This window comes from Chiloscyllium plagiosum, chromosome 12, assembly GCF_004010195.1.
Source record: "Chiloscyllium plagiosum isolate BGI_BamShark_2017 chromosome 12, ASM401019v2, whole genome shotgun sequence".
Taxonomy (NCBI): domain Eukaryota; kingdom Metazoa; phylum Chordata; class Chondrichthyes; order Orectolobiformes; family Hemiscylliidae; genus Chiloscyllium; species Chiloscyllium plagiosum.
Genome location: NC_057721.1, coordinates 25,824,996 through 25,843,869, shown reverse-complemented (window position 1 = coordinate 25,843,869; position 18,874 = coordinate 25,824,996). Strand labels below are relative to the sequence as shown.

General features: G+C 39.6%; 1 protein-coding gene across 4 annotated transcripts in view; it reads left to right on the top strand.

The window, feature by feature from the left end:
- Positions 1–18,874, top strand: part of il1rapl1b (interleukin 1 receptor accessory protein-like 1b) — a 1,390,568-nt gene that overhangs the window by 1,310,500 nt on the left and 61,194 nt on the right. For all 4 annotated transcript variants that reach the window (XM_043700749.1, XM_043700751.1, XM_043700748.1 and 1 more), the window contains 2 exons: positions 12,643–12,775; positions 15,838–15,983. In XM_043700749.1, the coding sequence (XP_043556684.1) occupies positions 12,643–12,775; positions 15,838–15,983 (279 nt within the window). The remainder of the gene's footprint in view (positions 1–12,642; positions 12,776–15,837; positions 15,984–18,874) is intronic.

Below are 18,874 nucleotides of genomic sequence, written 5' to 3'. Positions count from 1 at the left end.
TATTCTCTCCAAAAACCAGCACAGGTAACAAATCCATTTGTTCTCTTTCAGAAGAAGGAATGCTTTGTCGAGCTAGATTTTAATGAATACGTACATGAGCATTTGAGATAAACTTTTCATATGTCAGCATTCTACTAGGAACTTTGATTCTTAAAGGCTTCACATTTAACATTTTTAAGTGTTCAGTTTTGTAAGATTGTCAGAAAATTGATTTATTTCAAGTTCTTTTGGAGATAGGGATAGAAAAAAGATCTCTTTGCGTATTAACAGTTTGTTTAAACAAAAAAGCAAGGCATTTCTTGGTTTCATCTAATTGCTTGGACTTAATGCTGGCAAGACGCATGACTGTGTTGATGACTAGGAGGTGGCTCATCTTGCTTGGAGATTACTTAGTTTTCAGTTTGGGGCCTTTGTTCTGGATCAGATATGAAACCGAATTTGTGTTTTTGAAGGTTGTCTGGAAGACTGATCATTACTGTGGTTCTGAGCATGTTTTGTCTACCAAAGACAAACTATATATATCTATAGCGTCTGTCTATGGGTGCTAGAACATCAGGACAACAGCTATCTGAATATTCCACACCTAATCGCTTTTTTGTTTCTTGTCAGAAATAACCACTATGGAAGTTGTGTAAAATTCAGTTCCACAGGCACAGAATTGCTGCAGGTATCTCTTTGAAGTAGTAACAGCTCTAGGTCAGTACATTTTTAAATGTAGTAGGTCCCTTTTCAAAGAAATTCTTATTAGGCAAGAAGTTGATGAAGCCGCAGCAAATTTTCAGTCAGTCCTAGTTGACTTCAATTCCCCTTTTTGTTCCAGTTGAATTGAATGTGCTCGATTCAAACAGGAGCCCCAGTGGTAAATCCTATTGGTGCATTTCACTGAAGAATAACGTAGTGTCGCCAATTCAAGTGACAGAGCAGTATTGAGAGATGAGCTTGTTCAAATTCTCGATGGTTTACTCCTTGATTTGGTGCATTCAGCACAACAAGGACTGAACTTCTAACATGTGAAACAGTATTTTGAAAAAGCATCATACCTGACTTGACACATTAACTCTGTTTCCCTCTGCACAGATGCTGCCAGGTTTACTGAGTTTCTCCAGCACTCAGTGTTTGTTTCAGATTTCCAGCATCTGCAGGATCTTGCTTTAAACCACTGTCTGAGGCAGTCCAATCACAAAACACAACATTTGAAGGGTGCGTCAAAGCCATGCCAAGGCTTGGTCGAAGCATGATAGCGTGTTACACCCATTGATATCTATCGCCCCTAATGTGAAGCCTACCAGAGAAGGGGAAAATGTAGGAACCACTATTTTGACCTGCATTATGATGCAAGGAAGCATCCCCAGTGAGAAGATGTCCACTGGGAGGTATCCAATGACTTCACTGCGGCAAACTTGACCACCTTCAGGTATTCACTCCACAACAACTGGGAATCAGCAAATTGATCAAGAAAAAGAAGAACATATGGAACTTCCACAATTTCTTGGTCAAATGGACTTTGTTGGTCTGCAGTAGAAGATTGGCGTGGTGCTGGAAAAGCACGGCAGGTCAGGCAGCAACTGAGGAGCAGGAAAATCGATGTTTTGGGCAAAAGCCCTTCATCAGGATTCATTATTCCTGATGAAGGGCTTTCGCCCAAAATGTCGATTTTCCTGCTCCTCAGATGCTGCCTGACCTGCTGTTCTTTTCCAGCACTGCCCTAATCTTGACTCTTAATCTCCAACAGTACCCACGTTCACCCTGCAGTAGAAGATGATGACTGGTTGAAGATTCTAGGACCAGAGGCAAAGTCTAAGAATTAGGGCCAGGCTATTCAAGAGTGATGTTAGAGTGATGAAGGTTTGGAACTCTCTTCCTCAAACAGGTGTCATTTACCTGTTAAATTTAAATCTGTGATAGACAATTTTTAATTTAGTAAGGATAGCAAGAGATATTGGCCAAGGCAGGCACGTGAAGATAAGGCACAAATCGGTCATGATTGTAATGAATGATGGAGCAGGCTCAAGAGGGCAAATAGCCTACTCTTGTTTCTATGGTCTGGATCAGCATTATTGGTCAGTGACTTCAAAGTTAAAAATATTGATACTAACTTTTCCTTGATTCAAAACAAACTTTTCATTTTCTGTCTGATAATTTAGCACCACTCTATGCTTTGGACTGGAAGAAGTCACATCCAGGTCTCAAAGCCACATCCTTCCATTTGGAGGTGGTTTTGAAACAATAATTATCTATCATAGTGGACATTATAGAGCCTATTCACATCTTTCAGAATCAGAATAAATTCCAGTTAAATTGGTAAACATGCATCTAACTATGTCTTCTACACCAAGTACCAGATGGTCCGGCCCAGGTAAAAGACATTCAGTGTCAAGATGTGATTACGTTCCATTTTGTAAAGAATGAATAGATGTAATTATTGTTTAGAAAAGCTGAGTATAGTATATTATAGTGTAATGTATAGTGCTTTACAATAGGTTAATATTTGAATAGATTAGTAGATACAATGTTTTTGGATTGAATGGATTGGAATGTCACATTACGTCACATCACGTGTACCGAGGCATAGTGTAAAACTTTGACTTGCAAGAAATACAGACACATCATACAGTTAAAGAATAGGTAAACAGCGGCAAAACTAAAACACAGGTACAGGCAAATGCTAAGAGTTTGTGAGACCATTCAGAATTCTAACAACAATAGGGTAGAAACTGTTTTGAAACCGACTGGATCGTGTGTTCAAGCTTCTGTACCTTCTCCCTGATGGTAGAGCTTGTAGAAAAGCATTGCCAGGGTGGAAATGATCTTTGAGAATGCTGGCAGCCTTTCCTTGACAATGAGCCTGGTAGATGGATTATAGAGATGGGAGGTTGGCCTTTGTGATTGTCCGGTCCAAGTTTACACAAAGTTGGCAAGGGTATTCACCATCATACTAAATTTCCTCAACTGTCTGAGGAAGAAGAGACGTTGTTGTGCCTTTGTAACCAGTGCATCCACATGACGAGTCCAAGAAGGCTTGTTGTGGATGACCATTCCCAGGAGCCTGACACTCTCCACTTGTTCCACCTCTGTGCTGGTAATGTGTAGGGAGGCATGAGTAACATCCCGCCGAAAGTCAATAATGAGTTCCTTGGTTTTGCTGGCATTGAGAGCTGGGTTGTTCTCAGTGCACCATTTTTCCAGGTCTTCCACTGCCCGTCTGTAGTCTGTTCTGTCGCCATCTGAGATTCGACCGACTATGGTGGTGTCATCAGCAAACTTGTAAATGGTATTAGTCTGGTATTTGGTGACACAGTCATGGGTTTACAATGAGTACAGCAGGAGGCTTATGCACCCCTGCAGTGCTCCAGTATTGAGTGTTAGTGAGGATGAAATATTGTCCCCAGTCTTCACTGATTGTGGCCTGTGGGAGAGGAGGGGGGAGGTGGGGGGTGAGGGTTAGTCTGAGATCACTAAGTTGAGTAATCAATCTGGAGGGGATAATAATGTTGAAGGCTGAACTATAGTGAATGAGTAGGATTCTTACATAGCTGTTCTTGGTGTCAAGATGTTCTAGGGAGGAGTGAAGGGCAAGTGATATGGCATCTGATGTAGATCTGTTTGTCCGATAGGCAAATTGGAGTGGGTCAAGAGTAATGGGGAGGCTAGAGTTGAATAATGTCATGACCACCTTTCAAAGCACTTCATGACCACCTAAAATTGGGCCAATATGCAATTGATTTCGAAAATGCAATTGATAAAGTACTACACATAATGCTTGTAGGATTGAGCAAAAAATCCCATCATCTAAAATACTGTACCAAAGGCCTGGACTTCTCAAAGCTCTTAAAAGTAAACGGGACAGCATGGCTGAGCTCCAGGAAGCATACGCAAACACAGATAGTTGCCTGGAATTCCAATTTACACCTCATTAAAAATCACACAACACCAGGTTTTGTCCAACAGGTTTATTGAGAAGCACTAGCTTTTGGAGTGCTGCTCCTTCATCAGGTGGTTGTGGCGTCCAACACCGGCACCTCCAAATCACAATTTACACCTCCACTGCAAGAGACCAATTAAGCAAACCTAACACTCTGGACTGAAACTAACTTTTACACTTTGGGCTTCACAGCCCAGCCAGTGTGGGGCCTGCACACCTACCGAACATTTAACTTAAATAAAGATCCATTTATGCATACTATTAACTAACAGGAAGCTAATTGACTTCAGAGAGAGCACCGGTAACACAACGGCAAGTACAGATTGGCACAAAGATAAGAAGCCCACAATCAATATAACTGCAGGCCCCAAACTAATCTGAGGCAACTGTTGCCACAGCTATCTCCAGAAGTGGGAGCCCAAGCAGCTATTCCCCGGCAGTGATCCCCAAAGCCATCCACCAGGAAGCATTCTATCAGCGATCCCCAGAAGAAGAATTCCAACAGCCAGTTCCAGCGACTATTTTCAAGAGCTATCTCCAGAAAAGGCATCCCGACAGCAATCTGAAAACTACCGATACAGGCCTGTACTGAGCCAGGGGAACCAATGGCGACTGACCATGACCAACACACTTAAGAACTGACAATGTCTGAAAACGACCAACCTGACAACACCACAAAGTCTCAGACATATCCTGAGGTGAAACCCATCCATAATACCACCAGAAAGTAAGGAAAACCGAGTACTCACCCGGTAGGTCCAATACGTGTCCTACTGCATCAGTGGACCCAACCTGGATTGAAGGCCTATACAGTCCAAAGTCAAGACACTGGGTACGGCCAATGGGAACTGCCAGCTGCACTTCAAAATTGTGTTTTCTGCAGTGGTGAGCTTAAACTCCCAAGACCCCAAAGTTTCCGGTTTAGCTAACAGGGAAGGGAAGAGGGGTGGTGATAGTGTATGGGACCCCAATGGTCGGAAGCCTATTAGTTTCTGTGATTAAAACTGTTGTTTTAGATTCAAACACCGCTTAGTCTGTGTTTAATTTAATAGTGTAATTCTTTACTGTCCTCTGTATAATTGATAATGTTAATTTCCCTGTTTGGTGCTTTTGCCTGTATTTCTTGTATTATACTTACCTTTTTGTATTTAAATAAATGCAGGAATTCTTTTTCCCTGAAACACCTGTCTAATACCTTCTTCCTTTCACATTCCCTAAAAAGGTCCAGTGTCAGAACAAGGGAACTGGGGGTGAGTCGAATCACCAAAAATCAGCAAATTACTGAGTGCAAACCAGAATGCTGCAGACAACTTAATAATGTAAGAGCTCATGGAGCTGAGGGTAGTATGTTAGAATGGATAAAGGACAGGCTAACTTAACACATGACACAGAGTTGGGATAAGGGAGACAACCTGTAATTGGTGGATTAGTGCTGAGACGACAGTTGGCAGCAAGTAGCCCTACAAAATCTGGAGTCATTCACAATGAGGGCAATACCCTCTTCTGCTTAGAATCAGATCTGGCACATAAGGAAGAAGGTTGTGTTTGTTGCAGATCAGTCATCTCAGCATATCTCTGCAGGAGTTCCTCAGGATAGCATCCTGGAACCAATCATCTGCAGCTAGTTTATGAATGACCTTCCCTCCATCATAAGATCAGAAGCCAGGCTATTCACTCACAATTGCACAATGTTCAGCACCATTCACGATGATTCAGATACTGAAGCAGTCTATGTACAAATGCAGCAAAACTTGGACAATATTCAGAATTGGCCTGACAAGTAGTAAGAAATATGCATCCTATACAATGGCCATCTTCAGTAAGAGACAATCTAACCACTGCCCTTGACATTTAATGGAGTTAGCTTTATTGAATCCTCCACTATCGACATTCTAGGAGTTATCATTGATAGAGTTGCAATTATTGTCTGATTATGTTTCTGGGAAACACCTTGGAATATTTTCCTATCTTATGGTGTTATGTAAATGTAAGTTATTGATGTTGTTGTTCACCAAATTAATAACACTGGCTGAATGTTGTGACTTTTCAGAAAGGAGTAGGTAGTCATTAAAATAATTGAGTCTTATGGCTGAAATGCATGCAGTGTTTCCAGATATCTCACTTTAACTTCAGTGGGAATCCTACAGTAACTGTGTGGGCAGCTGATGAGACCAACTCAGAAGAATTTCTGGCAACTTTCCACTGGAGTTACAATAGGAAATTGGGAGAAGTAGCGTAGCATTTCTTTTATGATTTGTTTGCAGACTTTCCTTAAAAGAAGACAATTGCTCTCAGTGTATTGACAAAAAATGACCTCACTGTTAGTATTGTGGGAGATATGGATTGAGGACTCAGCTCAGCCAGATCATTTGATGAACTCCCTAAAACACCAGAGTGGGCTATTTTACCTCTTTATTCAATCCATACAGTAGGTTGGATTTTGTGTAAAATTAAAATGTTCTTGTCGTTAAAACTAGCTGAACTATCTTGGCCATGAATAATTTCTCATGAGAAGAAAAAAACCTATCAAACTTATCTTGCCTGTTGTTTCCAATTGTTTGTCAGTAGGAGAATGCATAAGCAATATGTGAGACATATTTGTGGTATATGCTTCCATTTTATCAATGAAAAAGTGGCAGCTGTTATTGAATGATTACATTAGTCAATTTGATTTTGTTTTTATTTGAGAGCTCTACATACAGTGTTGTGGATTTGATGTCTTGCAGTATAGCATGAGGATTAATTTTGTATTTGCTGCAATTTTATGTGCCGATTCTAAAAGTTGTGGTTATCAAGTTTCTTCAGAGTGATATCTTTGTATTGGTAGGCAAGGACACAAAGAGTGCAATACTAGTTCACCTTTTCAGCACAGCATCTCATTCATGGATCTGCAGAAATTATTTTCTGTACATTGTAATGAATGAATATTTTATCTCAAGTAAAATTACAAAGGCAGGTTAAGCCATTAAATCAGCTTGCTCAGAACATGTGTTTTTTTTTAAAATGTGGAGTTTTGGACAAACTGATTTTCTGTGTCAAGTTAACACTCAGTTTAGCACATTTAGTCTGGAGTAATTAATGGACTTCACAGATCCAGCTGAAGCTTGTTAAAACAGGATCAATTGAGAATTGCCCTAGCGCAATAAGTGTAAGGTCAAAGCTTCTAATGAAGCATTTGCTGCTCACACTGATTGGAATAGAACTTTCTGGAAGTGCATGTGCGATGACTCATTTACTAACACTGAAAAATACTGAAATCTTTCCAAATGCTATTTCAGATCTCATTATTGATAAGAAAAGATGTTGTTTATGGGAAATCCAATAATTCTCTGTTGGTTCACCACTGATTGGACATTGCTTTGGTCATATGAGAATTGATACAGACATTTTATTGTCTTCTTAGTTCTTTTTCATTTGTCACGAAAGGTCTGTTTCCATGCTGTACATCTCTATGACTCTATGACCACAAAATCCTGATGTACATTTTAAACTTGTAATTCCAAATGTGTTTTTAAAGAGGGTTGTTGGAGCCATAAATGACTCCAGATTGTAAGTGTCTGTTTGGAATGGGAAAAGGAGAGAGAGAATGTCTCACAGGAGGTGAAGGAAAATTCAAACGGCAGCTCTTCATAGTAGGGGAGAGCGACAAGAGGCAAGTCAAAACTGACTGGGCTATGATCTCTTGGAAATACAAAGGGACTGATCACCCCAGACTCAACAAGAAGTCAACTCCCCCCTGTGAATTATATCCCAAACTGCAAACACAATTTCTGTTTATTCCCTTTGAAGAACTGTTGTGGAAATTAAATTAACTCAACTCAACTCAACTGCTGGCAAGAGCAAAGAAAGAATTTTATTTAAAAACTGCATGCAGAGCTGGAACACTTGGCAAAAATGCCTCGTGTAAGGGCAATGAGCATAATTCACATACTCTTCTTATACCATTCTTATCACACTCTCAAGGTCAAGGACTGGGAAGACTCGAGTTGTTATTTACTCATCAACTTGCCGTGGACATAACTGTCCTTATGTTTTCCCTTAGCTTTTCGCTGAATTTGACTGTCACAAGGTCAGGTTGAATGTTTACAAAATTAAACAAAAACAAGCTGGCTCCTTGACTGCAGAACTCAGCAAATGTTCGCAAGGCTCCAGCATTGTATTAAATTTAGAAAAGGATTCCCTTTCAGATTTTACAATAAATGTTAAATTTGTTAATTTTCCATTACAAGAACATTCCTAAACAGAGGTTAAAAAGCCAATTTCAACTTTACTAGAGTGTGCTAGTGGGGCTAAACATTCTCACATGCACTAGCCTGGAATTGAAAGTGAAGGTTACAGTTGAAGAATTATCCCCCAGTAACCCCTGTGTTTCAGGTGACTGGAGTGATGGAGGTTAGCTAACGAGCAGTCAGACTAAAACAAACAGCCACCCAAAGGACTCTGGAATTCAAGTAAGGTTGAAAGGAATCAGAACTGCAGCACCTCAACCAATCTGCAAAACTAAGGATCATGTAACCAGTTTTTAACTACTGACATCAGAGCTATCAGTAATCTCCACTGCCATTAGCCACAATGCTCAATTACCTGTTCTTCATAAATAATTCCAAAACTGAATCTGTATTTTTTTTCCCTAGAGTGTATGTGGGGTTTTACTATTTTTTTCTCAAGTTTAGTAAACTCACTCTAGTTCTCACATTTTGTAATTAATAAATTCATTCTAGTTCAACTCAGGAAAACTTAGTTAAATCTACACCTTTTAAAACAGAAGTTCACTTATATATTAACGATCGAGATGAACAAACTGAGGACATTCTGGCTAAGTTTGCAGATGTTACGGGCAGAAGATAGGTGGAGGGACAGGTAGCATTGAGAGGCAGGGAAGCTGCAGAAGGATTTGGACAGGTTAGGAGAGTGGGCAAAGAAGTAGCAGATGGTGTACAATGAGGGAAAGTGAGAGGTCATGCACCTTGGTGGGAAGAATACAGACATGGACTATTTTGTAAATGGGGAGAAAATTCAGAAGTCTGATGTACAAAGAGATTTGAGAGTTCTACTCCAGGATTCTGTCAAGGTAAACTTACAGGTGAGTCAGTAGTTAAGAAGGCAAATGCAATGTTGGCCTTTATATTGAGAAGATTTGAATATAAAAACAGGGATGTATTTCTGAGGCTCTGTAAGGTTCTGGTCAGGCCAGATTTGGAGTATTGTGTGCAGTTTTGGGCCCTATATCTCAGGAAGGATGGACTGGCTTTGGAACATTTTCAGAGGAGGTCCACTAGAATGATCCCAGGAATGAAAAGCTTAACATATGAGGAATGTTTGAGGACTCTGGGTTTATACTCAATGGAGTTTAGAAGGATGAGGGGGGGGGGGGGATCCAATAGGAACTTACAGAATACTGAATGGCCAGGACAAAGTAGATGTTGGGAAGATGTTTCTATTGGTAGGGGAGACTAGGACCCAAGGGCACAGTCTTAGAGTAAAGCAAAGACCCTTTAGAATGGAGATAAGGAGAGTAGTGACTGTATGAAATTCACTGCCACAGAAGGCTGTGGAGGCCAGGTCATTGAGTATATTTAAGACTGAGATAGATGGGTTCTTGAGTATCAAACGAATCAAAGGTTACTGGGAGGAAGCTGGAAAATGGGGTTGAGAAACCTATCAGCCATGATTGAATGGCGGAGCAGACTCGAGGGGGCTGAATGGCCTAATTTCTGCTCTAATGTCTTATGGTCTGACGGTCTTATCTGGGAGAAAGGTGACCACAATGCAAGTGATCTGTTTTTAAATGAACCTTGCTGAGACCAAAAAGGTGAGTGTATAAAGACATGAGCCAGTTCATCCCTCCTCACTCAGGAGCTTAGTGTTTTGGGGTTTCTTTTCTGGTGCCAAAACAAATCGGGAACTGGGTCTGAATTTAACAATCTTGGAAACTGTTTGTGTTGGGTTCATCACATAGACTTGAGTAAAAAGCTTAGAAACTAGGAATTAGAATTAGAAGCTTCAGCAGTATGCTCACACGTTTTGCTCAAGTTATATGTTCACCATATTTGTAGCATCTGGGTTACATGACAAAATGATTTAAATAAATTAATTAAAATATAGAAATGTGGGTCTTATGCTTGAAGACAGCCCTTCCTGATATTGAGCTGGGCTCGCACTTGACTCACTACATGATTAGCCTCTACAGCATTTTGTGGTGCTAAGGACCATACAGCAACACTTATTTAAAAGACTACTCCACTACCTACTGTTATTTATTGATTTGTTTTTGAGGTTGATGGTTAACAGATTGGTGATTTATTTTGTCTGTTTTTGACCCTGGAGTGTTAAATTGACTAGTGTTCAGATGATTCTAATGGTATTGTATGTTTTGTGGCTGGGGAACAAAAAGGAGATAGCTGCTAAGAAGGACAAGCACTTGAACAGCTGGAACAAGAGAAAAGAAGAGAGCACTGTGGAGGAGACCATATCCACAGTGGGTCTTCAAAAGAGTATTTCACCAACTTAACCTTCTCCAAGGAGTATTGCTTTAGGCACTTCTGTTTTACAAAGCAAGCTGAAACACAACTGTTTGAATAGTCAAGGAAGCCCTTCTTGTTGCTAAGATTTTAAAAAGATGTTTTTAATTAGTTTTATTTGCATATCACACAAGCATGTGTTAGAAGTGTTTGGGAATGATGGAAATTAAGAACCTGATAAAGACAGATATCAGGCATTGTGTCATTGATTTTTGCTTTGAGTCTCTATGTTATCCAACATGTACACATTTTCCATCGTGAATTGTATTATTCTGCAGATTCCACCCACTGCGCCCCCACTGAATCCTCTCAGTGACAATTCCATGTTAATGGGAGAGGGAGAAAGACTACATGTGACTGCAGACCCATAGAAATGTAGTTGACTCTTAACTGCCCTCTTCACAATTAGAAATGGCAATTAAAGACTAGCCTGGCCCACAATGTTCACATCCTGGAAATGAAAAAGATATCTTAGTGTCTTTCACAATCTCAAGATATTCCAAAGTACTTTATAGCTAATTATACCATTTTGAAGAGTAGTCACTATCATATTACAGAAGAAAAATTCCTGTATAACTGTAATTTTTGAAATTTGAGATTAGGAACAGTATTCAAATGCCTGATGCTGCTATCAAATTTTGTAAAATCTGTGCTGTGGAATCCATGTTAATTACACTGAGTGTTGAATCACAAGACACCAGGCTATAGTCCAACACGTTTATTTAGATTAGATTAGATTAGATTACTTACAGTGTGGAAACAGGCCCTTCGGCCCAACAAGTCCACACCGACCCGCCGAAGCGCAACCCACCCATACCCCTACATTTACCCCTTTAACCTAACACTACGGGCAATTTAACATGGCCAATTCACCTGACCCACACATTTTTGGATTGTGGGAGGAAACCGGAGCACCCGGAGGAAACCCACGCAGACACCATTTAGAAGTACGAGCTTTTGGGGCGTTGTTCCTTCACCAGGTAGCCGTCAAGCAGGATCATAAGACACAGAATTTATAGCAAAAGGTCTTTGTGTTATGCAACTGAAACGATATATTGGACAAACTTGGATTGCTGTTGCATTTTTCATCTTTTAGGATGGGTTGCAGGTTTTGGTTCTTTAATACTTAAATCCCAGAACTTCTTTCCAGTCACATACTTGAGATAGCTTAAGGTTTTATAAAAAATAGGTGGCATCTCAGCTCAGACAATGCATTAAAGATGTGAAGTTGGGTGTCTGTCTCCCAATGTTGAACCAGACTGGTTATATTTCCAAAGTAGGAATATATAAAATATTACATAACCTAGTGTTGTGTGACTTTTAACTTTGTCCATCCCAGTCCAACACCAGCACCTCCACATCACTAAGTGAAGGCATCCTTTGCACTGGAGGTACGACAGAAACAAATCTAGACCTCGTTTTGAAAGTCACATGCTTCATTTCTGACTGTGGATCTTTTAAAGATGCCGAGGTTAGGCAGTTATCAACACTTGGGGAATAACCGAGAAGTATTGTACCTGCACATTCTTTGTTTTTGTTTGACAGGCTGTACTTGCTTTGAAGAACTATGTGTAGAGTCCTTTAGCACAGGAAAGCTGTTGTGCCACAGCTAATCCTGCAAGTTAACCAATTGGACAAAATAAATGTACACATAGCAAGAGGCAGTAGCTTGTACTTCCATTCTGATAAGAGTGAGTAAATATCTTAGACAAAAAAAAAGATACTTTTCAATAAGAGGCTTTCTGAAGCTCCAAATCATCAGGGATTCCTCATTTACCTCAAATTTCTAGTGCCAGAGCTAGGGCTGCCACAAGTTTGGTAAATGTAGCATTAAACACAAATAAACTTGAACATTTGGGAACTAATGAGGTTTGAATGTGATTGCTGAATATGCCTTCATAAAACCAAATTAAGCCATCTATAATAATGAAGATGCTGCTCCTGCACCAATATATTCCTCTGGATGTGAAAGTCATTAGACATGTCAAAAGAAAAACGATAGTACTGATTTTAAATGCATTTCGGTAGAAAAACGTATCACACATTTCTTGGCCATATTAAAGGCAGAACATAAACAGAAATTCCTTCTGGTGTAGCAATTACTCTGGGTTCCAACCAATGCAGAAAATCATGTTGAATGTATTAAATGCTCAAAATACTCCTAATACCTCTTTCTGTCATTCTGTTTCTGTTCAACAGGCATCTTTGCAAATCTGACCTGCAGAGCCTTTTTTGGTTATGGTGGAGAGGTCAGCCCTATAATTTATTGGATGAAGGGAGAGAAGTTTATTGAAGACCTTGATGATAACCATGCCAGAGAAAGTGACATAAGGTAATTTGAGCTTTCATCATGTCTCCTGTAACTAAATGCTAACATATTGGTTAATATTGAGTCCATAGAATCCATAGAATCCTTACAGTGTACAAGCAGGCCATTTGGCCCATCAAGTCCACAACAACCCTCCAAAAAGCATTCTTCCCAAATCCACTACATTATCCCTGAGCTCTGTACTTACCATGGCTAACCCACCTAAACTACACATCCATGGGCACTATGAGCAATTTACCATAGCCAATCCACCTAACCTGCACATGTTTGGATTGTGGGAGGAAACCGGAGCAACCGATGGAAATCCACGCAGACACGTGAAGAACGTGCAAACTCCACACAGACAGTCACCCAAGGGTGGAATTGAACCCGGGCCCTGGCACTGTGAGGCAGCAGTGCTAATCCTCATAGCAGGCCAATAGTCCACTCAGATATCAAATTATGGCATTCACCTGGGGTTATTGATAAAGTTGGTATTTATTTCCCCTCCAAAATTAGCCTGTTTAAGTCAGCCACAATGAGACTCAGGTCCTGTATGGGTCAGACAGGAAATGACAGCAGGATTCCTTCCCTTAAGGATACTTGTGAACTAGTTCAGTTTCTTGTGATAGTCCGACCGTTAGTGTTATTTTTGCTGACTGTAGCTTTTTTAACATTTGCCGAATGTTTTGCCACAGAATTAAAATCTCCAATCTGATATTGTGAGATTTGAGTTCGCTATTCTTGGGCTATTAGCCCAGACTGATGAATCGCTGGTCCAACAACACAGTCACTGTGGCACGACATGCAAGTACTATTGCAATGTTTGAACGCATGAACGAGTCACTACCTCATAAAAGAGAATGAGTTCCAATTTATGACCTGCAGTTATACCATTAGTGCTCTGTGGATGAAAATGCAAACACATGTTATAAGCATTATCCTTTTCCTATCATGAATGTAACAACAAGTTATGGCTGATTAAATTTTGGGAAGTAAAGCTGCACAGATCCATCCCAAACTTTTTTCTTTATTTTTCCACATGAAAATGGACTTTAGCTTTGAAAGTAAGGGCTATAAATTCAATGAGAATTATTATTGTTTTTCATTTTTTTAAATCTGATTTTTGTACCCACAGTTTAAGATGAATAATTAATTTTGATGACTTTGTTCCCTGAAAAAGAACTTTTTCATTCAAGTTTTCATCTGTCAGAAAAGTTCTTTCACGAAGAGGTGTTTGTTATTTCTCCAAATGAATATTCTTAAATGTTGGGGGAAATTGTATGAGATTCGGGTGAGTAGGGCAAGCAGCAAAGAGGACTAGCATTGCCAGCGTGAGATAATGACAGTTTGCACTCCTGATCCTTTATGCTTCCAGTCACCATTCCCCCTAAAATAGATGAGAAGTGTCACCTGAATGCCAGCTGGGAGCAGGTTTGGGCAACAGTAGGTGCCACAAAGGGAGGGCTTGCACTTAAGTCACAGTGTTTCATGGAAAAAAAGGAGGCTCCACAATCAAAGTTAAAACCTTAGGCTGAAATAGCCTTTTCTATTTCTGGTCTTCTCACTATTTTTATTTGGCAGGGAAGTCCTGGCAGTTGTCCCATTCAGGCCAGGTTAAAATTGCAGCTGGGGACAAATGATGGCATTTGACTAGGATTTGTGAATTTAACATCAGGTGTATGCCTCTTCTACCTTCTCAGAAAAAAACATCTTCCGTTTAGGATTAGTGGGAATCCAGCAATTACACATCATGGTTGATGCCATTCCATGTCTATTAAAATACAGAAGGATTGTCTAATACTCATGACAATTGACCTCTCTTTTAAATGAATCCATTGCAGGTCTTTCCTTTGCTCAATAAACCTCCAATCATCAAACATCCTACCAATTTGATAGCACTTACTGCAATATGAAAATGCATCTTTGCAACTGTGAGACAAGAGGTTGACCATGGATACAAAACTGTTGGACTTGATCAAGCCAAGTCGAAGCAAAAGCAGAAATTGCTGGAGAAAGTCAACAAGTCTGGCAGTATCTGTGGAGAGAGCACAGAGTTAACTTTTCAAGTTATGAAGAAGGGACACCAGACTCAAAACATCAATTCAGACATTGCCAGACCTGCTATATTTATCCAGCAATTTCCATGTTTTAGATTTCAAATACCCACGTGGGGGCAGAAGAGCTTCACTAGATTGAATCTGGAATCGAGAGGGTTGCCTTGTTCGGAAAGATTGAGTAGTATGGGACCAGACTCATTAGAATTCAGACGAATGAGGGGGGATCTTGCAAAAACATATAGAGTAATGAAGGGAATAGATAAGATAGAAGCAAGCAGGTTGTTTCCACTGGTGAGTGAAACTAGAACTAGAGAGCATAGCCTAAAAATATTTGGGAGCAGATTTAGGTCTGACTTGAGGAGAAACTTCTTCATCCAAAGGGTTGCAAATCTGTGGAATTCCCTGCCCAGTGCAGCAGTTGAGGCTACCGCATTGAATGTTTTTAAGGCAAAGATAGATTTTTGAACAGTAAAGGAACTAAGGGTTATGGTGAGAGGTTGGGTAAGTGCAGCTGAATCCATGAAAAGATCAGCCATAATCTCACTGAATGGCAGAGCAGGCTCAACAAGCCAGATGTCCTACTCCTGCTCCTAGTACTTATGTTCTTAGTTTTATTTTTGACAAATATTCTGTGGGCTCATTCATTGAATCATTATGATGCAAGTTAGTGCAGTAGATCTTAAGAACGATCATATTTGATGCATTTGTCAGGGAATATTTGGTATAAATGACAAATCAATTTCTTGAAGATCTGCAAATGCACAAATACATGAGAAATGTTGCTCCTACAATGACTAAATTTTCAGACATAGACTCCATACCAAAAATGAAACTCACAATAGTTAATCTTTTATAGATAAGTTTATGTCAGAAACTGTTTCAGTGTTTAGATGTCCAATTTCCATATGCATAACATGGCAAAGTAAACCATATATGCCATACGAATCGACTTGAAATGTTTCAAAAATTGTGCAAGGATTTGGTCTAAGCTATAGGCTTAATTGGTTATTTTTGTTACCTTACCAGAATTCTCAGGGAACACCTCGGGGAGAAAGAAGTTTCCATTTCTCTGCTAATTGACTCAGTGCAGGATGCAGACTTGGGAAACTATTCTTGTTATGTTGAAAACGGGAATGGGCGTCGACAAGCAAGCATTCTTCTTCAGAAGAGAGGTAAACATTTCTTTCAGCTTTGTTACTTTTAGTTTTGATTCAATGAGGCTTGTTAAAGACAATCGCCAAGCAAGAAAACCAAGAAAATAAATTTCAGTCCTGTTACAGGCTCATGTAAATATAATATGCCAAGATGCTTAATTCAAGTCATGTCCATTCTGCTAGTGGGAATTTATTGGTCTAAGTGACATTAATAGGAAGGCTAGCAAAGCAGTCTCCATAAATTGAAGAATTAAAGAACGAAAAGGACTAATGATTGAAATTACTAAAACATAGGGCAGAGAATTGTTTTTTTTCCCCCAACAAAGCTATTTGATGTTGTATTATCCCTCTTAGTTTCATAACTGCTTCAGTTTCTAGGTCTGAAGATGAAGGCATTCAATAAAGGCACCTTAACCTCACTTTCTCTCACCCCCCTGTTCTATAATGTTGAAGTTTTTTAATTAAGCATTTTAAGTATGATATGAGTCCAGTATGAACTGCAAGAAGAAACTAAGGCTGCTTGTGCTTTCATAAAGGAAACGTGGCTGTGGGAACTACATGTATTATGATTGTAATCGTCCAAAACTTTCAAGCTTCTGAATGGGTTCCAGGTGATTGGAAAGCTGCAAATGTAAGTCTCCTCCTCAAGAAAGGAGGGAGACAGTAGGAAACTAGAGGTCAGCTGGCCTACCATCTGTTATTGGGAAAATGCTACAATCCATTATTAATGGGGTATTAGCAGGATCTTTCGGAAATCATGATGTAATAATGAAATGCTGACATTGTTTTATGAAAGAGAAATTTTGCTTGACAAATTCTTTTGAGTATGCACCAAGCAGTGTGGGTAAAAGTGAAATGGCAGATTTGGAATGCATGTTTGGCAAAATTTGGCAGGACATTTAGAAGGTCATAATAGTATTTAACAAAGTCAATGTAGTTTTATGAACGGCAAGTGGTTTTTGACAAGTTTATAAGATTTGGCTTGAGGATGTAATGGACAGGGTGGATAGAGTGGAATCATTAAATATGTATTTCAAAAAAATGGACATTCAGTAGGTTGTTACATAAAATGTTACTGCTCAATATAAAAGCTCATAGTGTTGAAGGTGATAGATTAACATGGATAGGGGATTGACTAAGAATGGAAACAGACTCAGAATAAATGGGTTTTTTTCAAGGTGACAAACTGTTACAAATGGAATTGGAAGAGATGAGTGCTGGGTCTTCAACTAATTTATTATCTAATACTAACTTGGCTGATGGGGCCAACAGTACTGTTGCCAAATTTGCTGATAATGTAAATAGGAGGAAAGTTAATTTGTTCGGACACAAATGGTTGAGATTTTGCAATGGAAGGATGGATGAGAAACTCACCTCCAGACAGATCCTTAAGATTTTCAAGTGGGTAAACCTTTGGTTGATATGGCCATGTGTTCATCGTTCAATTAAGTGTTCCAGGTGTCCAATCACAGGTCTCCCAATGTCATGGAGATGCAAGCTAAGTAACTGGGAAGATGTCTCAAGAGAAGATACCTTCCCAGGTACTTCTTAATAATTTAACAAATAAACAAAAATGTAGCCATGTGTCAGGGAGAACTTCTCAATAAAATGGTTTTGGGCTGTACTCCTGGGCACTTGAGTTTGCAAGGAAGTGTCATTGATCTACTCAGAGCACTGGCAGTCTGCCATCGAGTGCCCACCAATGATCTGCCCCTATTGCTTCAGGAAACTGGTGGCCTAAGGGAAATTCCACTCACCATTATAAACTCGCTTAAACAAGGCTCTTAATGAGCCTCTCCTTGAGATGGGATGCCATGTGACTGCACTATTTTTTTACACCTCCCACCCCCATTTCCATCTTCAGGAGTAATAGAACAGAATGAAAGAATTTTACAGGACAGAGGAGGCTATTCAGCTCATCATGTGTTACCTGACTCGTAAAAGAACTATCCAGCTAGTTCCATTCTCCAACCCTACCTCCATAGCTTGGAAGTTCGTCACATTCAGTTATATACCCAGCTCTCTTTTGAAACCTCCTATGGAATTCACAAATTCCAAGTCCAATCAACTCACTGAGTAAAGAAGTTTCTCCTCACCTCATTCCTAGCTCTCTTGCTGACAGTCTTCAAATTGTAACCATTAGTTACTGACATGCTAACTATTGGAAACAGAAAAACCTTCTTTAACTTGTCAAAATTATTCATAAATTTGAACACCTCAATAAGGTTACCTCTTAATGTTCTCTGCTCCAAAAAGAATAAGTCCAATTTCTCTATTCTTTCTTCATATTTTTAATCTCTCATTCCTGATATCATTCTAGTCCTTAAAATTCGGCCTAAAGAGTCTGCAAAGAATATGAATATGTGGAATGAATGAGGGAAAAAATGGCAGATGGAACATTGTGTGGCAAAATATGAATGTTACCAACCGTGGTAGAAGGTAGAAAAGTGGAATATTATTTAAATGGAGAACAACCACAGAATTTAGCACAGAAAAATCTGAGTTCCTTGTGCATGAATCACAAAAGGGAACACTAAGGAAGCAGTGATCATAATATGGTAGAGTTCTGACTGCAGTTTGAAAGAGAGAAGGCAAATTCGGATGCAATGGTGTTACAGTTAAATAAAGGTAATTACATGGGCATGAGAGAAGAACTGATGAAAATCGACCAGAAGCAGACCCTAGTGGGGAAGACAGGAGTTTCTGGGTGTACTTGAGGACACAGTACAGAGCTTCATCCCAAAGAAAAGAAAGATTATCCTGGAGTGGGGTGGGGGGGAGGATTAAACAGTCATGGCTGACAAAGGAAGTCAGGAAATGTATCATAGAAAAAGAGAGAGCCTATAAAGTGGCCAAGTGGAAATCAGAAGATTGGGAAGACTACAAAAACAAACAGAGGATAACAAAGA